Raw genomic sequence first — 22,980 nt, 5'->3', positions numbered from 1 at the left:
CCCCTCCACGCGCCTCCCTCACCTCTCGGACTTGCGGTGACTGCCACACAGACCTCGTACTCGACGCTCTCGCACCCAGAGAGCCGCGAACAACGTCGTACCTGCGCGACGTCGCCCCGGAAACGCGTCTTCGTTTTCTGCTTGCGATGAACCTCAACACGTCGCCACACCGCCTACCGTGCAGCTACAAGAGCCGCAAGCTGTCGAGAAAGCTTTCAGACTGCGCAAAGACTTACGAGAGCCCGTCCCGAGAGCGGCTGCGACGAGGTCTCGCGCTCCTCCCCCACCGACGACATCGACGACACCGCTGTCGCTCCCTCTACCACACTTGCTCGCTGTCTGCACCCTCGCACCTCCTCGCAAGACTCCTCAAAGCACGATCATGGCCACCCGCGAGCTCTACGGTGGCGCCATCACCGCCTCGATCCCGGCCTCCTTCCTCGACGCTTCGTGAGCTCCCTCCCTCGCAGCACAGCCTCGGGCGCACTCGCTGACCAGCTCCACCCGCCCCAGTGATCTGCGACAAGTGCCCGACACCCAAGAGGTCTTTCTCGCGCCCGACTCGGACCTGAGCCTCATCGTCGAGGTGCTCGAGTTGGTCAAGGACGAGGGCAGCGCAGACGATCTCGAGGCAGCAGCACGGTGAGTCCCGGTCTACCTCCTTCTCTGGGCCCCTAAAGACATGTCGGGCGGAAGCCTGACCCTGCTCACCTCGCCTCGCTCGCTCGCAGGTTTCTCTTCTCCTCGCTCGCCCACGACAACACCGCCCTCTCCTCCTCCATCTCGTCCGTGTCCCTCCCTTCAGCCGCACCACGTCCCTCCGGTCCCGGACAACCCGTCGTCCTCGGCCCAACCGTGCTCGCCGGCACGCAGACCGTGTCCAAGTTCAACCGCCCCGACTCGGAGGCCGACACGGTCCTCATCCAGCAGGCCCTGTGGCGCATCCCGGCGCGCAACGCCGACGTGACGCTGTGCGTCAACTGGCCCGTGCGCATGGGCGAGACGGGCGAGGAGCGCGGCGACGACGAGGCGAGAAAGGTCTTTGACGAGGCCGTGCGCTCGTTCGAGGTCAAGGACTTTGGGCTCTTTGCCGGCGGCGACGCGGCGTAGCGGGGTGCAACGAGGCGACGATGCCGCTCACTGTCGACGACTGCGAGAGGAGCTTCGGTGCGAGAGCTTGTGGCTCGTGTGCTCGAGGACGTCGTCGACTTGCGCGACGACGTGGCTCGCGCTGCGGCCTCGCGCTCGTCCGTCGCCTTGCGAGTACTTCTACGGTAGCTGAGCGAGCGCATCAAGGCCACAGAGACGAGTGTCGAGCACGATGTCTCTCGATCATTTCGACGCTCGAGATGAACTCGGAGACGGGAGCCGACCAGCTCGTCTCCTGCACCCGCCTCGCTCTGCACGCGCACCTCGCGCCGCCCTGCATCGCCCTCGCCGCCGCTGAGCAGCGCTGCCGCGTCCCGCCCGTGCTCGCCGCTCGCCGCCGCCCGCTTGTTTGCCGACCGCCCGACCCCGAGCCGACCACCTCGCTCATCGACCCGACCGCCATGGGCCCGCCGCTCGAGAAGCGGCGCCGCCTCGAGGGCACGCCCGAAGCCCAGAGCGCGCACAACCTCGCGCCCACCCTCGCCAGCACCCCTCGCCTTCCCTCACCGCTCCCCGGCCACGGCCAGCCGCCGCCTTCCCACTCGAGCGCAACAGCACGAGCGAGCTCGCCCAGCTCGGCGCGGTCCGCGTCGTCCACCGCAACAGCAGGAGCAGGAGCGGGCGCAGCAGGAGGCGGATCGGGCGGGAGCAAGCCCCGACGAGCGCCCGCCGAGGCCGGCGTGTCGCCCGGCTCAAAGGCGGCCGCCGCGCGCCCCTCGACGAGCGAGCACAGCACGTCGTCCGACGTCAGCGTCGGGACGGGCCGGTACGGCGTGTACTCGAAGGGCGCAGGGCGCGGCGCAGGAGGTGGAGCTGGAGGAGCCGGGTCAGCAGGACGAGGGGCGCACGGCGGCGCGAGCGAGGGCACGACGACCTCGACGCCGTCAGCGGGTCGTGACCCGCAGCAGTACATCGACATCCCGTCGCGGAGCAGCGGCGCGAGGCCGGCGTTGCGCTCGCGACTCATGAGCTCGAACGGCAGCGTCGAGGGGTTGACGAGCAGCGCGGCGGTCGCACCTGGGGACGAGCTGCGCCTCGAGGGCTATCGAGATGGTGCGTCCCTGTCTCTTCTTTATCCTCTCGGTGGACGAGCACGTCTGACTCATGCTGCGCCACGCAGTCCGCGTCGTGTCCGTGCACTACGACGACGTCGTCGCCTGCCGAGCCATCAGCACGGCACGCGGCGACGCGCCCGTCGCCCTCAAGTTCAGCCTGTCGGGTCGCTCGAGCGTCGCGGCCAACTTCAAGGCCGAGTCGGCGGTCCTCGCGCGCCTGCGCGAGTCGGGCATCGTCAACGTCACCAAGGTCATCGGCAGGGAGGCCGGCCGTTACGGCGTGCGTCCCTGTCTCTCCTTCCACGTCCTCCTGGGTCACAGACGAGTCCTACGAGCCGTACTGACACTGTCGCCGTTCCCTCGCAGGCCATGATGGTCGTCGCCAACGAGGACCTGCGCATCTGGGCCGAGGTCCACAACCTGCGCCACCGACCACCTCCGCCATCCTGGAACGACCCACACGCCCTCGTCCGCACGATCGACGACGCCATCAAGGCCGTCCGCCTCATCGCGTCGATCCACAAGGCCGGCTTCGTGCACGGCTCGATCCGCCCGACGACCATCTCGCTCTCGTCCGCCGACGAGGTCCACCTGCACGACTTCTCGTGCGCGTTCCAGTTCCACGGCGCGACGACCGACGCCGAGGCGCTCCCGATCCGCGAGCGCGGCATGAAGGAGGAGAGCCTGCCGTACCTCGCGCCCGAGTGTTCGGGCCGCGTCGGCCAGACGGCCGACTACCGCAGCGACTACTATTCGCTCGGCGCCACCCTCTTCGAAATCTTTACCGGCCAGGTCCCGTTCGCCGACTCGGTCGACCCGCTCGAGGTCGTCCACGCCCACATCGCCAAGCGGCCCGCCCTCATGTCGACCATCGACGCCTCCATCCCTCTTCCCCTGTCGCTCATCGTCGCCAAGCTCCTCGAGAAGAGCCCCGACGCGCGGTACCAGACGAGCCAGGGCCTTATCGTCGACCTCGAGAGCGCGCGCAGCCTCATCACGGGCCCGATCACGTCGAGCTCGAGCGGCAGCAAGTCGTCGTCGGGCGGCGTCCTGTCGCCGCTCAGCCTGAGCACGGCGCACCTGGGCAGCGTCGGCGCCGACTTTGTGCCCGGGTCGGTCGACGAGGCGGCCCACTTCCGCCTCCCGCCGGCGTCCAAGCTGTTCGGCCGCGACGAGAGCATGCGGCAGCTGCGCGACAGCTTCGAGCGGGTCCAGTCGAGCAATAAACCGGCCGTCGTCGTCGTCAAGGGCGGGTCGGGCATCGGCAAGACGAGCCTCGTCGAGACGCTGCGGGCGCCGGCGGTCCAGGCGCGAGGGCACCTCACGACCGTCAAGTTCGACCAGATCAAGTCGGCCGTCCCGTTCTTCGCCATCACCCAGTCGCTGTCGGGCCTGTTCCGCCAGCTCTTGTCCGAGTCGGCGACGCAGCTCGCCGTCTGGCGCCGACGCCTCTCGCGCGCGCTTGGCAAGGAGGCGCGCATCCTCGCCGACGTCCTGCCCTCGCTCGAGCACGTGTTCGAGCGTGGATGGCTCGCCGAGCAGCCGGTGGTGCCCATCCTGAGCCCGCAGGAGAGCAACGAGCGGTTCCAGAGCGTCGTCCAGAAGGTCCTGAGGACGTTCGCGAGGGCCGGCAAGCCGCTCGTCGTCGTCTTTGGTGCGTCTCGGTCGTCTCTCTCTCTCTCTCTCTGTCGAACGGGCATGGCGAGCAACACACTGACGCACCCTCGTCGACGCAGATGACCTGCAGTGGAGCACGCCGTCCGACATCGCCTTCATCCGGTCGCTCGCGCACCTCGGCAGCGACGACGACGACGACCCGCTGTCGTGCAAGATGGCCAACCCGATGCTCCTCGTGTGCTGCTACCGCGACAACGAGGTCGACGCGACGCACATCGTCGAGACGGACCTCCTCGCCAAGCTCCCCCGCTTCGACCTCACCCTCACCCTCGAGCCGCTCAACGTCCACGACGTCGCGTCCTTCATCGGCGAGGCGCTCCGCAACTCGACCCGGAGCGACATGACGCCGACCGCGTCCCCGCTTGAGCGCGTCGACGCCAACATCCGCCGCCTGAGCGAGCTCGTCCTCGAGAAGACGAGTGGCTCGCCGCTGTTCGTCGCCCAGCTCCTCAAGGCGTTCAACGCCGAGGGCCTGTTCACGTTCGACTTTACGCGCGGCAGGTGGGACTACGACCTCGACCTGATCTCGTCCAAGACGGTGTCGACCAACATCGTCGAGCTCCTCCTCGCCCAGATGCGCAAGTACGGCCCTCGGACGCAGAACGCGCTCAAGGTCGCCGCGTGCCTCGGCAGCGAGGAGCTCGACGCGCACACGCTCGCCAAGGCGACCGGGCGCACGCTCGCCGAGCTGTCGCGCGATGTGCAGGACGCCGTCCAGGAGGGCCTCCTCGTCCCGTTCGGCCAGATCGCGCTCGACCCCGAGCACCAAGACGGCGTGAGCGGTCCGGCGGCTGTCGACGTGTCGAGCGGAGGAGCGGCAGGTGGGCACGAGCGGCGGCCGGCGGTCGAGGTCGGCAAGAAGAGAAAGCGCGGCGGGCAACTCGACGCCGAGCGCAGGACCTCGATCATCCAGAAGGCGCCTGTACCGGCGCGGTACCGCTTCTTCCACGACCGCTCGCAGCAGGGTGAGCTCGCCGCTCCCTCCTCCACGTCAGCTAGACCGCCTCACTGACCCTCCTCCCCCTCCTGTCCCTCTCCCCCTTTCCCTTTTCCCGTGCCTATCTCTTCCTCCCCGTACGCAGCCGCATATGCCCTCGTCCCCGTGTCCGAGCGAGGCGCCTTGCACTACGCCATCGGCCAGCGCATCATCGCCGCGTCGACCGACGAGGAGGTGCACGCCGACATCTTCGACCTCGTTCAGCAGCTCGACCACGGCATCCAGCTCTTGACGACGACCGAGGAGCGCGACCGTCTCGCCTACTTCAACCTTGTCGCGGCGCAAAAGGCCAACCAGTCGACGGCGTTCGAGGCCGCCCGCAGCTACCTCATGATCGCCCTCGACCTTCTCGGCCCTGGAGGGTGGTCGGCCCAGCACGAGCTCATGAGCAAGGTCGTCGAGCTCCTTATCGAGATCGAGTACAGCTTGACGTGCGTCCGCCTTCCGCCTCACGCCCTGTTTCCCCTCGTCGCCGCACTGACCTCGTCTCGTGTCCGCCAACAGCGACTACCCGGCGGCGCAGCAGTTCGTCCGCCAGTACCTGGCGCACTCGAAGAACGACGTCGACAAGCTGCGCGTGTACGCCCGCTCGATCCGCTGCGCGACGGCCACGGGCGACTCGAGCGGCGCGATCGAGATTGGGCGCGAGGGCCTCGCCATGGTCGGCATCGTCCTGCCGGGCACTGCGGCAGATGCCGAGGCCAAGGTCGCGTCGACCCGCAAGGAGCTCGCCCTGAGCGTCGACGCCATCGAGGTGCGCCTGCTCGCCTTCTCTCTGTCTCTCGCCGAGCCGGCCTCCCTGACAAAGCTTCCCTCGCAGGCCCTCGCCTCGGCGCCTCTCATGCAGGACCCGGTCGCCGCAGGGTGCCAGGCTATCCTCGCCGCCCTCGTTCCGCCCATCTACTTCGTCCGCATCGACCTTCTCGGCGCCCTGTCGTCCCTCTCGCTCGAGCTCTCGGTCGCGCACGGTCTGAGCGACGCCGGCGCCCTCCTGTTCACCTTGCACGCCATCCTCGTCCGGGACCAGTTCCGCCAACCTGTCGAGAGCTTTGCGTACGGCAAGGCGGCGGTCGCCTTCTTCGAGCGCCACGGCGGCAGCCCGCTCGCGTGCCCGACCTACAAGGTGTACTCGTCGCATGTCGCCGTGTGGGCCATGCCGCTTCAAGACGTGTTCCCGACCTTCCGCACGTCCATCGCCTACGGTGCGCTCGCGGTTTTCGCCCTCGTCGTCGCCGTTCGACCTTCTTAACTCGCCTTCCCCCGCTCGCAGGCATCGAGTACCGCGACGCCGAGTACCTCGGCTTCGGCTGCGGCGAGCTGTGCTCGTACTCGCTCCTCGCAGGCGTGTCGCTCACCGAGATCGGCAGCAACATCGACCGTTACGCCGTCCTCGTCCGCAAGTTCCGGAACGAGCTCTCGTCGACCTACATCGGCCTCGTCCAGCAGGCCGTCCTCTGCTTACTCGGTCGCGCCGCCGACCCGGCCGAGCTCGACGGCGAGGCGTACAGCATCGCCGACTACCACATGTGCCGCGAGAGAGGCTGTACGTGCCGCCGCCTGATTTCTTTCCTCTCGGCCGTCACTCACCTGTTCTCCCTCCCGCAGATGTCCTCACCCTCCTCGAGTTCCACATGCTCCGCCTCATGATCGCCGTCTTCCTCGGCGACTCGGTCCGGGCCAAGGAGTCGCGCGAGCTCGGCAGGGAGAGCCTGAGCGGGGTACGTCCTCACCCTCTTCGACCCTCTCGTCCCTTCTCGCCCACCCACCACGGACTGACACCTCCTCGTCGACCTGCAGGCTCAAGGGCTCGTCTATACCGTCTTCTTCCAGCTCTTTGCGGCCGTCTCGCTGTACGACGAGCACGACTCGATCTCGCCCGAGGAGCGCGACCACATCGACAGCGCGCACAAGCTTCTCGACGACCTCGCCATCAGCCAGCCCGACAACTTCCTCCCGCTCAAGCTCTGGCTCGACGCCGAGCGAGTACGAGCTGCGGGCGACGCCGTCAACGCGGTCCCGGCGTACGACCTCGCGATCGAGGCCGCCACCGGTCGTCGGGCCATCCACCTCGCGGCGTGCATGAACGAGCGCGCCGCCGCCTGTTTGCCGAGCGTCAAGTTGCGAGCCGGGTGCGTCCCTTCTCGCCTTCCTCGTCTTCCTCGACCTCGGATACTGACGAGCCTCGTCCCACAGGTACCTGATCGAGGCGCACGCCCTGTGGGCCGCGTGGGGCTGCGTGCCCAAGACGACCAAGATGGAGGCCGACCACCTGCACCTGTTCCCGTTCAAGCCGTCGACGACGCAGCGCCTCGCGCCGACCCCGACCCCGACGCCGCCTCTTCCTCCTCCCGGCGGGTTCGGCTCCGACTACATGCAGGCCCGTCCTCCCTCGAACGAGACGACCGAGCACACGTCGTCCTCGTCGACCGGCGACAAGGTGGACGAGCCCAACCCGGTACGAGGCTGGACGAGCCAGCCGGCCAACGGCAGCGCGAGCAGGCGCCAGTCGCACGGCTCGCACGGCTCGCACTCGGAGAACCACGACGTCGACATGGTCAGCCAGTCGCGCAGCCTGGAGCACGGCGACGTGTACGGGCGCTCGCACCTCGCCACCGAGCTCGACCTGCGCACCGTCGTCACGGCCTCGAGCGTGATCTCGGGCGAGCTCTCGGTCGACAGGTGCGCTCTCTCCCTCTCTCTCTCTTTACTGCATGAGCGTGTCATTGACTCCTTGTCCTCCTTGCAGCGTCGTCTCGAAGCTCCTCAACCTGTGCCTGCGCACGGCCGGCGCCGAGATCTGCCTGCTCGTCCTCGACAAGGGCGGCACGCTCTGCGCCGAGGCCATCGCTCGCTCCGACTCGAGCGAGGTGCAGCATCTTCGTCGCACCGACGCCATCGACGTCCAACCCGAGCGCTGTGAGCATGCCCCGCCTCGCCGCTCGGACCCTCCTCCCGACCTGACTCGTCCTTTTTGTCTCCTCCTCTCGCGCAGATCCCTGCTCGGTCATCAACTACGTCGCTCGGTCCAAGGAGATGGTCGTCAACACGCTCGACACGCTCGGCGAGGCCATGATCGACCCGTACCTGCAGACCCGCCGGCCCAAGTCGATGCTCTGCCTCTCGCTCGCGAGCCAGCAGCGCGTCATCGGCGTCCTGTACATGGAGAGCGGTCAGATGGAGAACGCCTTTGTGAGCACGCCTCGTCTCTCTGTCGCCGTGCACGCCGAGCGAGCCTGACGTCGACCCTGTGCGCGCAGACGCCGGACCGCCTCGAGATCCTGTCGCTCATCAGCGGTCAAGCCGCAGCGACCATCGAGAAGGCGCGCCTCGTCCAGGACCTCAAGAAGACGAACCAGGACGTGCGTCGCTCGCTCTCTCCTCTGCAGCCGCCGCAAGCGCGGACCTGACGCGCCCGTCCCTCCTACAGCTCCAGAGCTCGCAGGGCGCTCTCGAGGCGTCGAACCGCAACCTCGAGACCAAGGTCGCCGACCGCACGATCGAGCTGCGGCAGAAGGCGGCGCTCTTGCAGGCCGAGGTGGCGGAGAAGGAGCGTGCGCAAGCCGAGATGCGGCAGGCCAAGGAGGTCGCCGAGAGCGCGACCGAGATGAAGTCGCAGTTTCTCGGTCCGTCCTTGCCCTCTCCCTCTCTCGCCAGCAGTGGCTCGTCGTCTGATCCTCTCTTGTCTGCGCTGCAGCCAACATGTCGCACGAGATCCGCACGCCGTTCAACGCCGTCGTCGCGCTCTCGTCGCTCCTCCTCGACACGCAGCTCACGCCCGTCCAGACCGACTATGTGCGTCCGCCCGCTCTCTCCCCCTCTCAGCCCTGGACATGTACTCACTCGTCGTCTGCTGCAGGTCGAGACGATCAAGAACTCGTCGCAGGAGCTCCTCGTCGTCATCAACGACATCCTCGACTACTCCAAGATCGAGCTCGACCACCTCGAGCTCACGTCCGAGGCCGTCCAGCTGCGGTCGGTCCTCGAGTCGTCGATGGACATGGTCGCCGAACGTGCCGCCACCAAGTCGGTCGAGCTCGCGCTCGTCATTGAGGAGGGCGACATCTACATCGAGGGCGACCTCGCTCGGCTGCGCCAGATCGTCGTCAACCTCCTGTCGAATGCCGTCAAGTTCGTCCAGGAGGGCGAGATCGTCGTCACGGCGTCGTCCGAGGCGGCCGGTGTCGACGAGCAGGGTCGGCCTCGCCGTCTGTGCAAGATCAGCGTCAAGGACACGGGTGCGTCCCCCCCTTCCCTCTCTTCGGCCTCCTCCTCGCCCTCAACTTGTCGACTGACCATGTCCACGACGCTCTCGCAGGCATCGGCATCGCCAAGGAGAACTTTGGGCGCCTGTTCCGGTGAGCACCTCGACCACTCGCGCTTCGACCGCTCGAGCCTGTACTGACGGTCGTTCTTCCTCGTCGCAGTGTCTTCTCGCAGGCCGAGGGCGCCGAGACGTCGCGCAATTTTGGCGGCACCGGGCTCGGCCTCGCCATCAGCCGCAAGCTCGCTCGGCTCATGGGCGGCGACCTCACCGTCGAATCCGAGCTCGGCAAAGGCTCGACGTTCGCCGTCACGTGGCACGCTCGAGCCCTCGACCCGCCTCGCCAGGACCCGTACCTCCCGTCCGAGAACCGCGACCTCGCCGGCAAGCGCGTCCTCGTCGTCGACGTCAACAAGACGAGCCGGCTCGTCCTCAGCCAGCTCCTGTCCTCGTTCGGCCTCCTCCCTCGAGCCCCCGACAACGTCAGCGACGCGTTCGCGATGGCGACCGACGCGGCCCACAAGCACCAGGCGTTCGACCTCATCATCGTCGACGCGTTCCTCCCCTCGTTCGGCGCCCAGATCCTCCTTCGTCGCCTGCGCCAGAAGGGCCTCGACTCGCCCGCGATCGCGCTCACTCGCATGGGCTCGCCGATCTACGAGGAGATGCGCCAGCTCGACTGCAAGTTCCTCATCAAGCCGATCAAGCGCAACCGGCTGCACCACACCTTGCGCCTCGTCTTTCCCGCCGGCGAGTCGTCTCGAGTCGCCTCGCCCGCACCCGCGAGCCCCGCCTTCCCGACCAACCTCGCGACCCGCAACCCGCTCGCCATCCTCGTCGCCGAGGACAACCCGATCAAGTGCGTCCTCGCCGTCCCTCTCTTCCCCTCCCGCCTCGCCTGGCCCGTCACTGATCGAGAACTTTGTCGCCGCGACAGCGTCAAGGTCATCAGCCACCTCCTCAAGCGTATGGGCTACAGCTGCGACCTTGCCGAGGACGGCCTCGTCGCCGTCGAGAAGGCGTCGCGCAAGCGCTATGACCTCATCCTGTGCGTGTCTCCCTCTCTCTCTCTTCTTCTCGTGCCGCCGAGTACTGACACCTCGACCGCTCCGCAGCATGGACCTCAACATGCCTCGGATGGACGGCTTGACCGCGACCGCCGAGATCCTCAAGCTCATGCCCGACCCGGACCAGCGGTGCGTCCTCGCTCGAGCCTCTCGTGCCGCCCGGCCATGACTGACTCGCGTGTTTCCTCGCAGGCCATCTATCGTGTGCCTGACGGCCAACGCCATGGCCGAGGACCGCATCCGTTGTCTCGAAGCCGGCGCCGAGTGCGTCCTCTCTTTCTCTCTCCTTCTCTCGCCCGCCGGCGCCCTCGCTCACCTATCTACGTCGACAGCGGCTACGTCTCGAAGCCAATCCTCGTTCCCGAGCTCGTCAATGCGCTCAACGCCGCCGGGTCCCGTCGCGCCGCCTCGTACGGCCCCGCACCTCCTCCTCCCCCTCCCTCGAGCTCCGGCCCCGCCTTCCCTTTCGAGCTCGAGCTCCCGACCTCTCGCCTCGGGCGCGCGAGCCGCAAGAACTCGAGCGTGTCGAGCCGCAGCACGAGCTCGCAGGACAAGCGCAGCGGCGCGAGCAGCGTCAGCCCCGAGCCGCAGGGCATCACGACGAGCGCCAAAGTGAGCCCGACGGCCGGCTTCCCCTTTCCGAGAGCGGGGACACCTTCTACGGTCGTCGGTGGAGCAGGCGCTGCGCCGCACGGCTCGCTCGGCGCGACGTCGCCGGCCAAGGTGAGCCCGACGCCCGTCTTTACGCCGCCGACGCCCGGCGGCATGACGGTCGCGCTTGCGGCGGCGGCCGCCGCCAACAACGCGGCAAGCCGGCCTGGGTCGTCGACCGAGGCGGCGGCTGCAGCTGCGGCGGCGGCGCTGCTCAAGGCGCCTCTCTCGCCGACGCAAAAGTCGCCCGACCTTGCTCCTGGTTCTCGAGCCTCGAGCGCGCCCTAGACGTTCTCTCTTTCGCTTGTCACATCTTTGGCTCTCCCTCGTCCTGTCTCGATCTCTGTCTCTCTTGTTGTGAGCATCCTTGGCGTAGCATCTTTCCCTCTCTCGATCTGTAACAGCGCTCAGGCCTTCTGCCGCATGGTGGTGACATTTCTGCGCGAGAGCGGCCCTCGCACTGCTAGACAGGAAAGAGCTCGCGCCGCTCGCTCGCTCGCCCGCTCGAGAGACGCCCTCACGCGTACCCTGCCGGCGGCGGCGGTGGCGGCGGGTGCGCGCCGCCGTACGCCGCAGCGCCCGAGGGCGCAAAGCCCGGCGGCGGCGGCGGGATGCCGGCGGCGGCGTACGGATTAAAGCCCGGTGGCGGCGGCGGCGGGGCCTGCATCATGCCGGGCGGGGGAGGAGGGGGAGGCGCGCCGTGCTGCGGCATCATGCCGGGCAGGGCGCCGTACGGGTTCGGGGGAGGGGCGCCGAAGCCGGGAGGAGGGGGAGGGGCGACCATGCCGGCGTAGCCCTGGCCCGGTGGAGGCGGGACGAACTGGGCCTGGTGCGGCGGCGGCGGCGCGCCGCCGGGCGGGCCCGAGAACGCGTTGTTCTTCCTCGCCTGGGCGGCGAGGAGGCGCTCGGCGGCCGTGCCGTGTCGCTCGCCCTTGGCGTCCTTCTTGAAGGCGTAGCCGACCGTGACGGGCTTGTTGGCGAGGAACTGGCCGTTGAGTGCCTCGATGGCGGCGTCGGACGCCTCGAACGAGTCGTACGAGACGAAGCCGAAGCCCTTTGATGCGCCCGTCGTCGGGTCGCGCGAGATCTGTGCGCGCACTCACATTCAAGGTGAGCTGGAGGACACAGAGAGAGACAGGCGGCGAGAGAGAGCGCACCTTTGCGGGCTGGACGAGGGTGCCGAACGCCATGAACGTGTCGTACAGCATGCGCTCGTCGACGTTGGGGTCGAGGTTGCCGACGAACAGGTTGGCGCCGATGTCGAGCTGCTTGCGGTCACTCGAGGCCTGCAGGTCACAGAGGGTGAGCGAGGCGCACAAGGGGGCAGGAGAGAGAGGAAAAGGGGGGCGCACCATGTTGACGCGGACGGGCTTGCCAAAGAGCTTGATCTGGTTCATGATCTTGCAGGCGTACTCGGCGTCGTCCTCGGTGAGGAACTCGCAGAAGCCGTAGCCCTGGTGGGTCATCGAGATGCGGTCCTTGGGCAGGTGGACGTTGGCTGCGGGGGCAGGTCAGCTCGGGCTCAGAGGGGGGAAGGAGGATCGGGAGCTGGCTCGAGACGCACAGACGGGTCCTGCCTGGAGCATGAGCTCCCACACGAGGGCGTCGGTCACTCGCTCGTCGAGGTTGCCCTGCGGAGCGGGTGAGGGGGGGAACGAGGTCAGTGGTGAGGACTTGGGGACGTGACGGGAGTGGCGAGAGTGGGCGCACGATGTAGCAGGTACACGCTGCGTTACGCTCCTCGTTCCTCGGGCCCGACATGGTGAAGAAGAAGGCGAGGGAGATGGGACGAGGCGAGGGTCGAGGTCGAGTGGGGCAGACGGCGCTGGGGGACGGTGCTGTTGAGCTGGGAGTGCCGGATAGTAGTCGTGGAGTGCTCGTGCGAGGTCAAGCCGTGCCTCTGAGCCGAGGGCGGGACGTGCGAGAGGCCAACTCGAGGCGGAGATGGAGCGACGGTGCTCTGCCCTCGTCTGCATCCCGCTCACAGCTCGAGCGCTTGCCGTGTGCCACTAGAGCCACTCGCACGCCTACCACTAGACCGACGCCGCCACTCGCTACCGCCGCCCGACTCGCCGTCGCCCTTTCCCTCACCCCCCTCCGCCTCATCTCCTCCTCGACCTCAGCCCGCGTCAGCCTCGCCCAAGATGCCCCGTGAACCCGATCCCAGCATCAACGAGGCCGAGTTTGTGCATCGCTGCCTCCGCAAGGGCGTCCGCCTCGACGGCCGCGCCATGTACGACCTTCGCCCCGTCCAGCTCACTTTCGGCGACGAGCTCGGCTGGGTCGAGTGCAGGCTCGGCGACACTCGGTCCGTCCCCGACTCTCTCTTTTGGAGGTCCTGCGCAACCACAACCGACTCGTTCCGCTGACTCGCGGCCCTGGTCGCCCACCGCCCTCCCACAGAGTCGTCGCCCAGGTGTCCGCCGAGATCGTCAAGCCGCTCGCCGACAGGCCGTACGAGGGCTTCCTCAACTTGACGACCGAGATTAGCCCGATGGCGAGCGCGGCGTACGAGGCAGGACGGTGCGTCCCTCACTCCCGCTCCCTCGAGGAGGACTCGCCGCTCACGACGCCTCTCGCGCACACAGGGCTTCCGAGGACGAGGTGCTCATGACGCGGTTACTCGAGAAGGCGCTGCGGAGGAGCAATGCGGTCGACCGGGAGGCGCTGTGCATCGTCGCGGGGCAGAAGGTCCGTCCTCCCTCTCCTTCCTCGCCGCGCTCGAGCCGCCAAACCTGACCCTCGCTCGTCGCGCCCAGGTCTGGTCCATACGCGTCGACGTGCACTTCCTCGACGACGAGGGCAACATGCTCGACTGCGCGAGCATCGCCGCCATGACGGCGCTGCGGCACTTCCGGAAACCGGACGCGACCGTCGTCGGCGAGGAGGTGACGATTGTGCGTCCCCTGCTCTCTCTTTCTCTTCCTCTCTCCCTGCCCTCTCGAGTGCCCAGACTGACTCGCTGCCCGACGTGCAGCACTCGATGACGGAGCGGGTCCCGGTCGCGCTGGCGGTGCACCACTCGCCGGCGTGCTTGACCTTCGCGTTTTTCGGCGAGGAGTACGTCCCGCGTCTCTCTGCCCTTCCTTGCCCTCTCCCTCTCTGTCTCTCTCGGCGAACCCCTCGAACTGACGCCCTCGGCCTCGCGCAACAGCTCGCTCGCCGTGCTCGACCCGACGCACCTCGAGCAGCAGCTGTGCACGGGCACGCTCACGCTCGCGCTCAACGCGCAGAGCGAGATCTGCGTCCTGTCGAAGCAAGGCGGCGCGCCCTTGTCGGCCGACGACGTCATGAAGGCGGTCCAGATTGGCGTCGAGCGCGTGCGCCAGGTCGACGAGGTGGTCGTCAAGGCGCTCGCGCACGACCGCTCGAGGAGGGTCGTCGAGGTGCGGTGAGCCCGGCGGCGAGCGAGCGTGCAACGTCGTCGGAGTTACACGGGCGGTCGGTCCCTGAGAGGGCGTGCCTTTCACGCGCAATTTGGGCAGCGAGAGAGTCTGGACCCTCGGAGCGAGAGCGAGAGCGGCGTGGTCGAGGAGCGGAGCGGGGAGGCTCGCGCGGCCTGGTCGTGTGTCTGCAAGAGGAGAGCGTTACGAGCCGGTGCAAGTAGTGCAGTCGACCCTACCGTACGAGGAGAGCGAGACGCAGAGAGCCGCCTACTGGTCGAACAGCACCGGCGAACTCGCGTTCGTCGCCTCGTTCCCTCCACACACCTCGCCTTCGCAGCGCACCACCCGCGCAAGGTTGACGGCGCTCAGCAGCACCGCCAACAGCCACCACACACCGCACGCCAGCCGCCCTCGCCCGCAACAGCCCGGTGGCGCCCTCCGCCAAGCCTCGAGTCCGCCTTACTTTGGCCGCCTCGCACCGCGACCTGTGCCCCGCTCGACCGCACCAGCAGTACTCTACAGTGCCTGCCGCCTCGACGCACCCCTCTGCCGTACCTCCAGCACCCCCCCTCGAGCGCCAGCGCCCGCTCCTCCTCGTCCGCCCTCCCGGCCGCCCTTCTCGCGCCCGATCTCGCCCTCGGCCTCTCGAGACCGGCTTCCAGTCCGCACAAGCTCTCGTCCACAACCTCCTCTGTGCGTCCCACGTCGTCTCGAGCTCGTACGGCCTCTGCTGACACTAGCTTGCCCCCCTCCTCCCCACCCTTCGGCCCCTCGCCCGACCGTCGATCGCCTCTTCCCTCTCGACCCTGCAGGCACCTCCCTTCGCCACCACCACCACCTCGTAGCGCATGGCCGCAGCCGTCATGCGCGCAATGACCTTTGGGTCGCCCTCGTCCCGCTCGACGTCGACGGGCGGCGACCCCTCGTCTCGCGGCCGCACCTCGGACCGCGACTCGGCCTCGCGCTCGTCAGAGTCGCGCAGTGCGTCGCGTGGCGGGACCGCGCTCGCGAGGACCCTGTCGGGCGGCGCGAGCGGGTCCGAGGGCGGAGAGAGCCTCAGCAGGACGAGCTCGCGCTTGACGGCCGCAGGGTCGCCTCCTCCCCCGAGCATCCTCCTCAAGTGCGTCCCCCCCTTCTCTCTGATCGTCGCACGCGACGACCCTGACCCTCTTGCGTGCGACAGCTCGACGGCGCCACACTTTTACGCCAACCAGTCGGCCACGTCGTCCAACGCGTCCAACCTCGACCTCCTGTCGTCGACGGCGAGCACGCCTCGTCCTGTCCTGCAGCGCCTGCCCTCGGACGCCTCGTCGGCGTACTCGCAGGTCGGCCCGACGACGCCCGCCTCGTCGACATTCCCGCTCCCGCCGCCAGCGCACCCCGTCGTCGGCAGCCCGCCCGCGCTCGTCTCGAACGCGAGCGACAGCGGCAAGTTCCCGCGCCAGAGCACGATCCGCTTTGCGCCGCTGCCCGAGATCCGCCCTCGCAGCTACTCGACCGGCCGCAACGTGTGGATCGTCGACGAGGACGATGGCGAGGGCGAGGGCGGGCAGCAGCGCACGCGCCTCGTCCGGGTCGGGTCCGACGTCGAGCACGACGACGACGGCTACGACGACGACGACGCGTTCGACTTTGCGTCCAACGACGACGACGACGGCGGCGAGGGCCGCTCGACCAAGTGGGGCAGCTGGAGCGACACGCTGTCGAGCGGCATGTGGGGCCTGACGCCGTCGACGAGCCGGCGCAGCAACCTGTCGGCCGACGACGACGCCGTCAGCCTGTCGAGCAGTGCCGAGGGCGGCACGAGCGTCGGGAGCGGCGGCACGGGCGGCGGCGGCGGCGGGTCCAAGAAGCTCCTCAAGGCGTTCGGCCTCGGCAGCGTCGTCGCCGTCGCCAAGGGCAAGAAGAAGCGCTCGGGCGACGACGACGTCCTCGCGCGCACGTCAAGCGGCGAGTCGCAACTGTCGCGCCGCTCGTCGGTCGACGCCTCGGTCGCCGCAGCGGCAGCGGGCGCAGCTCGGCCCAAGGGCACGACGGGCATCCCGCTCCGCAAGGCGTCGACGTGGGAGGTCGGCGACGCGCCTAACTCGGCGTCGAACCGCTCGGCGGCCAACAACGGCGGCGGCGGCGGCGGCGGCGGCGAGGGAGGAGGAGGGACGGGCAGCACGGGCGGGCCCGTCTACTACGCCTCGCCGGCGCGCACCAACCGCCGCCGGGCCAACTACCCGCCCGTCGCACAGCGCTCGCGCACGGCGGGTGGCTCGCGCGGCCGGGGCCCGCCCATCGTGCGCGTCGAGGAGCCCAAGTTCAGCGAGTGGGGCGGCAGCGGCGTCGGGTCGCGCGCTTCGGGCGCCGGCGGTGCGGGCGACGACGACGACGGGAGCGGCATGGCGTGGATCAGGAGGAGACGGCTCGAGCGGGAGAAGGAGGCGAGGGAGAAGGCCGAGCGCGAGGCGCGCGAGAAGGAGGAGGAGGGGACCGGCGAGGACGACGAGGAGCGAGACCACGTCGACGACGCCCTCAACCAGCAGCGCGCACCGACACCGCCTCCGCCCATGGTCACGGCCCAGTCGCTCCCGCTCCCGGGCCAGCTCGAGGCGTTCCGCCGCGGTCGCCAACCCCCCTCGCGCTCGGGCACGCTCGACTCGACCATCTCGACCGCGTCGACGATCCGCCCCTCGACCCCGACTCAGTCGCCGTCGACGCCCCCGACGGCCGTCGTCGGCGGCCTGAGCGCGACCCGCCCCGCGCTCGTCATCGAGGTGCCGAGCCGGCCGAGCTCGTCGACCGCGAGCCCGGACAGCGACCGCGACACGCCCGTCACGTCGCCCGTTGGCGAGGACGACGACGAGGACAGCGATGAGGAGGAAGACGAGGAGGAGGAGCAAGATGAGAGCGAGGACGATGACGATCTCGACGAGGAGGAACTTGCGCGCGAGGAGGAGCTGGCCGAGGAGGCTCGCCGGTCGGCCAAGTCGATGGGTCCGTCCTCGTTCTCTTCCTCTCTCTCTTCCTCTTTCACTAAGAAGCATCACTGACTCGCTCCCATCTCTACAGGCGCCGAGCGGTACCACTCGCACCAGCACGAGTGCGAGGTCAAGGTCGTCGCGCCCACTGCGTCGCCCGAGCCGTCGTCGTGATCCCCCTTCCTGCTCAAGGAGCTGTACCTACTCTTCCCCCCTTCTCGGTGTCCCCCTACTGTATCGTTCCCGCCGTACCTCCCCTCCTTTCGCCTTCTTAGCTCGCCGGCCGTCCCTGTGCTACTCGACCCTCTCTTCCCTTTCTCTCCTTTCCTAGCCTATAGCGCTCTCGCGTCGTCCTGAAATGAGCAGTCCGCTCTCCACAGTCCTTTCATTTCGGCAAGCTTCCGCTCGAAAGAGAGAGAAAAGGCGACGAGCCCGCTCGACTTGAGAAGGTCAAAAGTTACGCAGGCGAAGCTACTCAAGCTCGGGCACCTCCTCGTCTGACGGGCTCCCCCTACACCGAGGCGCTCTGAAAGGACGCAAGACCGCCGGCCCGGACGCAGAAGCGCCTGGGAGCCACGCGCTCGGGCCGCTGTCGACCCCGCCGTCGCCCCTCCACCGCCGACCTGCGCGGCGCTCGAACGCTGCTCGGTCTTCCTCTCGCTTCACGTCTGTACTCGGTAATGGGTTCGAGGTCGAGCCGCCAGCGAGGTTACGAGGCCCGAGCTATTCTCGCATAGCTCTCGGCTCGCTCGAGGGGAGGGTTTTGACGAGGGCTCGAGCGCTTTCTGCGAGTCTGCAGGTCAACGAGGATCGCACGCGACGTCGTCGAGGGCGACCGACGAGCTACGGGCCTACTCTCGAGCCCTCGCGGCCCCGGGCGCGACAAGTTCGCGACGGAAAAGCGAGAAGAAGGCTCGGGAGCAAGTCGAGGAGGAGGACGAGATTTGCGCTGCCAGCAGGTGTCGGCGCACGGTCTCTCGCTCGTGGGAGACTCAGAGACACTCGAAGAGAGAGCCCGAGAGCAGAGGAGCCGACAGGAAGAGCTGCACCCGAGTCGCTCCTCGACCGACTTGAGAAGGGCGGCGAGGCTCACAACTCGCGCTCTACACGACAAAGTAGCTCGGCAAACGCGCTCGATTGCACCGCAGACACGTCCTCGTCCGATCTCGCCCGAGCAGAACACCGTAACCCTGCTAGATCAAGAGCTAGCGTTTGAGCGAGGGTGCGCAGGATCCCCCTGTCTTTAGCAGGTGGCCGGGCGCACGGGCGGTTCGCAGGGGTCCGCGCCGTGCGAACGGCTCACCACAGTGCGCCCGCTGCCCACAGGGGCACGTGAGGGCGGGCGCGGCCTCGTAAGGACCCGTCCGCGACGGCTCGACTCGCTGAGCCGTCGGGACGAGTGCGACGACGAACGAGAACTCTGCGCGGTCCGGGAACGCTCGCGAGGGACGAAGAGAGCTTTCGAAGAGGAAAGGGCGCCGTCGCGCGGCACAGCAAGGGCGCGAGGGGAAGCTTTCGGGGCCGAGAAGGGGGAGGTGCCATCGAGGGCGCGACTAACCTGCGCCGCAACGTCGGGAGGGTCAGTGCGCGACTCGGCGTGGAGCACAGACCCACAGAGAAGGTCCTGCAGGGAAGAAAGAGAGTGCGCGGGACGTACAAAGGACAAGACTAGCCGCCTCGAGGTCGAGAACCCGCATCGCGCCGCCCAGAAGACCGCCCTGCTCGCTGTGCACAGCCATATCGCCTGCAAAGGGACCAGGTCAGTACATCCAAGCCCGTGCACAGTGCAGCGAGGTAGCAGAGGGGGCGAGGGGAGAGGGGGAGGGGGGCCAAACACGGGGAGGCGGGGAGGAGGAGGACGCACCAGTCGCCCGCAGCCCGCGCAGCACAGCCGCATGGCCCACTAGTCTCCTTGATGCTGCCATAGTCCTCGACGACGTGGCCCACAGGCCCATGAACCGTTGCCACGAGTCGAGAGAGGTCGGACGACGCGAGTTGCTGATGAAGATGCGACGCGCCCTGCGCCCTCGGCGATCGTTCGCGGCGGCGCGCATGAAGCAGAGGTATGATGCCGAGATGCGCAGGTACCGACTCGAGCCAGTCTGAGCGAGCCCAGCCGTGAGGGCCGAGGGGTGCGAGGGGAAGGAGGGACGCGAGCGGCGAGCAGACCTTGAACTCGAGCTTACGCTCCCCACAGCGGTCGCCGTACGTTCTCCCGCTTTGAGCGTGCTCTCAGTGCTGTACAGAGTGGCCTTGGCGGCGAGCAAGCCGACAGGAAGAGCGCTCTCGTCTCGGACCTCGACCGACTCGAAGACCCAGCCGAGGAGGCCAGCTCGCGCTCTACACGACAAAGTAGCTCGGCAAAGAGAGGTCGGACGACGCGAGTTGCTGATGAAGATGCGACGCGCCCTGCGCCCTCGGCGGCCGCTCGCGGCGGTGCGGGAGCAGGCCCCATAGATGGATGATGCGATGAAGAAGAGCTGGACACGTGCCGGCAACGCACAGCAGCGGTGCGGCCGGGTTGCGCGTGGGTGAGGAGGACAAGGTGCGGCCCTTGAGCGCTCACGCACGCGCAACGAGCGACAGGGGCGTCGAGCCAGTGTGTGCGTAGACTCGCTATGCTCTCCACGAGACGTGCAAGAGTGCCCCAAAGGCAGAGTCCGGCGCTCAGTCTCGCTCTTTCTCCCCCTCTCTCTCGACGCCGACGCTGTTCTCGCGGAAAGTGGTGGGGGTAAGGGCACAATTGCAACTCGCGAGAAGCAATTTAGTCCTGGGCCTCGGCCTCCTGGTCGAACGAGAGGTTGTCTGCGAGGCGCGCGAACGAGGGAAGGGTCAGTACGTCGACTCGAGCGCGAGGGGGAGAAGGGAGGAGAGGACGGGAGACGCACAGAAGCGGAGGGTGTAGGTCGACTTGTCGGTCGAGACGACACGGAGCCACTCACGCACTGCAGGTAAGAGAGTGGGTCAGTGCGCTGTCGAGCCTCGACGAGGAGGGGCGAGAGCGGGGGGACGGACTCTGGTTCTTCTTGAGGAACTTCTTGGTGAGGTACTTGAGGTAGCGCTTGGAGAAGGGGACGGTCGAGGTGACCGAGAGCTTGCCCGAGCCCTCACGCTGGAGCTTGACGTCGTCGCCGAGCTGGCCAGTCTTGCCCTCGACCTTGATGTGGTCGACGAGGAACTTCTCGTACGCAGCGGCGTCGAACTGTGGGGCGCAAAGGTGAGGTCAATCGGCGAGTCTAAGGGCGTGAGAGAGAGAGGGAGAGGGACGCACGATCTTGTCGTTGGCCGGGCCCGAGTAGTCGATGACGAACTTGGTCGGGGCGACCTTGACCTTGGTCTGCTTCTTGGCCTGGAGGACGGGGAGAGCAGCGGGAAGATCACGGTGCGGGCGAGGTTGGACGGGCGGCGACGAGAGGGAGGGGAGGCGGTTGAAAGGCAGTCAGCGTTACGAGTCGGGGTGCGCCTACTGAGACGTCGCCACGGGCAGGGACCGTGTGAAGGTGTGCCGTTGGGACCTTCAGCAAAGCGGCTGGGGGGTTTCTACTGACGGAGACGACGGAGGGAGCCATTGCTGCAAGGGAGAGAGAGAGGTGAGCTTTTCTGATGGCGGAGAGGGGCGAGGCGAGGTCGGGGCGAAGAGTGGTGTGGACGAGAGGGGAGAGGGAGATGAGGCGCACCTGCTAGAAGGGTACTGGAAGTAAACCGAGGACGGTGGCCGAGGGACGAGACTGGACAAGGAGCAAGGGTGGGCCAGCGCGAGGAGGAGCTCGTCGTCGCCGAAGCTCACGCACCAGCTCGCCTCGTCGTCGTCGTCCCTGTGCCAGTCTAGCTCGACCAGCCTCTGGGCCATCCACCCTTCCCCCCTTCCATTCCCCCTTCCAGCGGGTACCTCAGGCTCCTCCCCCCCTCCCAACCCTTTGGTGCTCCCTCCCCTCCCCGCTCCTCCCACGAGCGCAGAGCCTTGCCTCCACAGCCCTTGTCGTCCCTCAAGCACCCCGTCCAGCCCGCCATGTCTGCCGCCCAGGTCTCTGGCGAGTGAGTCCCGCCTCCCTCCCTCCCCCCTCGTCCTCCCTCCCCTCGTCCCTCTCTCGCTCGCCCGTGCTCACCTCGACCCTCATCATCCACCCTCCCCCGCAGCTTCGCCATCAAGCCCGAGTCGACCCCTCCCGTCCTCAACACCAAGGACTGGCCGCTCCTCCTCAAGAACTACGACAAGCTCCTTGTCCGCAGTGCGTCCTCCTCCTCCTCCCCTCCCTCCCTCTCGATACACCGCCTCACCGCCTCTCTACAACAGGCTCGCACTTTACGCCCATCCCGGCCGGCGCCTCGCCCCTCAAGCGCGACCTCAAGAGCTACATCAAGCTCGGCGTCATCAACCTCGACAAGCCGTCCAACCCCTCGTCGCACGAGGTCGTCGCCTGGATCCGCCGCATCCTCCGCTGCGAGAAGACGGGCCACTCGGGCACGCTCGACCCAAAGGTCACGGGCTGCCTCACCGTCTGCATCGACCGCGCCACCCGCCTCGTCAAGTCGCAGCAGGGCGCCGGTCCGTTCCCCTCCCGCTCTCTCTACTCTCCCTCGAGCGCCCACGCCTGACACTCTCGCGACCCACAGGCAAGGAGTACGTCTGCGTCCTGCGCCTCCACGGCGCCCTCCAGTCCGAGAAGCAGCTCGCGCGCGCCATCGAGACCCTCACGGGCGCCCTCTTCCAGCGCCCGCCCCTCATCTCGGCCGTCAAGCGCCAGCTGCGCATCCGCACCATCTACGACTGCAAGCTCGTCGAGTTCGACAACGACCGCCACCTCGGCGTCTTCTGGGTCTCGTGCGAGGCCGGCACCTACATCCGCACCCTGTGCGTCCACCTCGGCCTCCTGCTCGGCGTCGGCGGCCACATGCAGGAGCTGCGCCGCGTCCGCTCGGGCGCCATGAGCGAGAGCGACGAGATCGTCACCATGCACGACGTCCTCGACGCCCAGTGGCTGTACGACAACACGCGCGACGGTGCGCCCCCCTCTCTCCCTCTCTCCTCGCCCTCACGGACAGCGTACTGACGACCTGTCCTCGACACCGCGCAGAGTCGTACCTGCGCCGCGTCATCCGCCCTCTCGAGTCGCTCCTCACGGGCTACAAGCGCATCGTCGTCAAGGACTCGGCCGTCAACGCCATCTGCTACGGCGCCAAGCTCATGATCCCGGGCCTGCTCCGGTACGACGCCGACATTGAGCTCAACGAGGAGGTCGTCCTCATGACGACCAAGGGCGAGGCCATCGCGGTCGGCATTGCCCAAATGTCGACGGTCGAGCTTTCGACGTGCGACCACGGCGTCGTCGCCAAGGTCAAGCGCTGCATCATGGACCGCGACTTGTACCCACGCAAATGGGGGATGGGCCCAGTCGCCCAGAAAAAGAAGAAGATGGTGGCTCGTTCTGAGCTCGACAAGCACGGCCGCGCCAACGACAACACGCCGGCGACGTGGAAGCAGGAGTACGTCGACTACTCGGTCCAGGGCGAGGGCGTTCCCGCCACGCAGCAGATCCCGACCCAGCCGACGCCCGCCGCCGCACCCGCACCCGCACCTGCACCGGCCGCCACCGCCGACGAGCCGCCCAAGGCCGAGGACAAGAAGGACAAGAAGCGCGACCGCGACGGCGAGACCGAGGAGGAGAAGGCGGCGCGCAAGAAGGCCAAGAAGGAGAAGAAGGAGCGCAGGAAGAGCGAGGCCGAGGCCTGAGCGGGGCGGGCGCTTTCCTTCCCCTCTCGTTGTACATCCC

At 68.0% G+C, this 22,980-nt stretch overlaps 7 protein-coding genes across 7 annotated transcripts in view; 5 read left to right on the top strand and 2 right to left on the bottom strand.

The window, feature by feature from the left end:
* Nucleotides 1–382: 382 nt before the first annotated feature.
* RHOBADRAFT_53042 (uncharacterized protein) lies at nucleotides 383–1,139 on the top strand (the record flags this gene model as incomplete). The annotated part of the gene is made up of 3 exons (XM_018416637.1): nucleotides 383–450; nucleotides 514–642; nucleotides 732–1,139. 3 exons carry the CDS (start codon nucleotides 383–385, stop codon nucleotides 1,108–1,110), a joined length of 576 nt encoding a protein of 191 aa, XP_018272091.1. The 3' UTR covers nucleotides 1,111–1,139.
* A 210-nt stretch (nucleotides 1,140–1,349) lies between these two features.
* RHOBADRAFT_53041 (uncharacterized protein) lies at nucleotides 1,350–11,145 on the top strand (the record flags this gene model as incomplete). Its single annotated transcript, XM_018416636.1, has 23 exons — nucleotides 1,350–2,202; nucleotides 2,270–2,484; nucleotides 2,571–3,858; nucleotides 3,941–4,846; nucleotides 4,964–5,309; nucleotides 5,383–5,632; nucleotides 5,699–6,080; nucleotides 6,149–6,421; nucleotides 6,484–6,596; nucleotides 6,676–7,007; nucleotides 7,072–7,557; nucleotides 7,625–7,794; nucleotides 7,871–8,067; nucleotides 8,136–8,237; nucleotides 8,306–8,501; nucleotides 8,573–8,670; nucleotides 8,735–9,113; nucleotides 9,194–9,233; nucleotides 9,303–9,998; nucleotides 10,077–10,187; nucleotides 10,255–10,335; nucleotides 10,399–10,470; nucleotides 10,539–11,145. The coding sequence occupies 23 exons, from the start codon at nucleotides 1,350–1,352 to the stop codon at nucleotides 11,143–11,145; spliced, it is 8,193 nt and encodes a 2,730-aa protein (XP_018272090.1).
* A 229-nt stretch (nucleotides 11,146–11,374) lies between these two features.
* RHOBADRAFT_35824 (uncharacterized protein) lies at nucleotides 11,375–12,772 on the bottom strand (the record flags this gene model as incomplete). Its single annotated transcript, XM_018413308.1, has 6 exons — nucleotides 12,568–12,772; nucleotides 12,422–12,488; nucleotides 12,210–12,355; nucleotides 12,015–12,143; nucleotides 11,675–11,944; nucleotides 11,375–11,560 (listed from the first exon to the last, which is right to left on the bottom strand). The coding sequence occupies exons 1-6, from the start codon at nucleotides 12,616–12,618 to the stop codon at nucleotides 11,375–11,377; spliced, it is 849 nt and encodes a 282-aa protein (XP_018272089.1). The 5' UTR covers nucleotides 12,619–12,772.
* Nucleotides 12,773–13,001: 229 nt separating this feature from the next.
* Nucleotides 13,002–14,296, top strand: RHOBADRAFT_26272 (uncharacterized protein; the record flags this gene model as incomplete). The annotated part of the gene is made up of 6 exons (XM_018412740.1): nucleotides 13,002–13,165; nucleotides 13,261–13,380; nucleotides 13,446–13,548; nucleotides 13,617–13,754; nucleotides 13,835–13,917; nucleotides 14,012–14,296. 6 exons carry the CDS (start codon nucleotides 13,002–13,004, stop codon nucleotides 14,250–14,252), a joined length of 849 nt encoding a protein of 282 aa, XP_018272088.1. The 3' UTR covers nucleotides 14,253–14,296.
* Nucleotides 14,297–14,435: 139 nt separating this feature from the next.
* Nucleotides 14,436–17,467, top strand: RHOBADRAFT_49602 (uncharacterized protein). The gene is made up of 5 exons (XM_018415258.1): nucleotides 14,436–14,754; nucleotides 14,805–14,936; nucleotides 15,089–15,363; nucleotides 15,427–17,225; nucleotides 17,301–17,467. Exons 3-5 carry the CDS (start codon nucleotides 15,092–15,094, stop codon nucleotides 17,381–17,383), a joined length of 2,154 nt encoding a protein of 717 aa, XP_018272087.1. The 5' UTR covers nucleotides 14,436–14,754; nucleotides 14,805–14,936; nucleotides 15,089–15,091; the 3' UTR covers nucleotides 17,384–17,467.
* Nucleotides 17,468–19,933: 2,466 nt separating this feature from the next.
* Nucleotides 19,934–22,980, bottom strand: part of RHOBADRAFT_64864 (uncharacterized protein) — a 186,160-nt gene continuing 183,113 nt past the window's right edge. Inside the window, exons 9-14 of the mRNA XM_018418600.1 lie at nucleotides 20,887–20,937; nucleotides 20,758–20,780; nucleotides 20,481–20,558; nucleotides 20,225–20,411; nucleotides 20,098–20,154; nucleotides 19,934–20,014 (exon numbers count right to left, since the gene is read on the bottom strand). Coding sequence (XP_018272021.1) covers nucleotides 19,974–20,014; nucleotides 20,098–20,154; nucleotides 20,225–20,411; nucleotides 20,481–20,558; nucleotides 20,758–20,778 — 384 coding nt within the window. The 5' untranslated portion in view covers nucleotides 20,779–20,780; nucleotides 20,887–20,937 and the 3' untranslated portion in view covers nucleotides 19,934–19,973. The remainder of the gene's footprint in view (nucleotides 20,015–20,097; nucleotides 20,155–20,224; nucleotides 20,412–20,480; nucleotides 20,559–20,757; nucleotides 20,781–20,886; nucleotides 20,938–22,980) is intronic.
* RHOBADRAFT_31651 (uncharacterized protein) lies at nucleotides 21,219–22,940 on the top strand (the record flags this gene model as incomplete). Its single annotated transcript, XM_018412981.1, has 5 exons — nucleotides 21,219–21,244; nucleotides 21,347–21,438; nucleotides 21,504–21,755; nucleotides 21,824–22,210; nucleotides 22,285–22,940. The coding sequence occupies 5 exons, from the start codon at nucleotides 21,219–21,221 to the stop codon at nucleotides 22,938–22,940; spliced, it is 1,413 nt and encodes a 470-aa protein (XP_018272086.1).

The sequence above is a fragment of the Rhodotorula graminis genome (genome assembly GCF_001329695.1).
Source record: "Rhodotorula graminis WP1 unplaced genomic scaffold RHOBAscaffold_5, whole genome shotgun sequence".
In the NCBI taxonomy this organism is placed as follows: domain Eukaryota; kingdom Fungi; phylum Basidiomycota; class Microbotryomycetes; order Sporidiobolales; family Sporidiobolaceae; genus Rhodotorula; species Rhodotorula graminis.
Note: the sequence above shows the minus strand (reverse complement) of the source record. Positions and strands in the feature narration are given on the sequence as shown.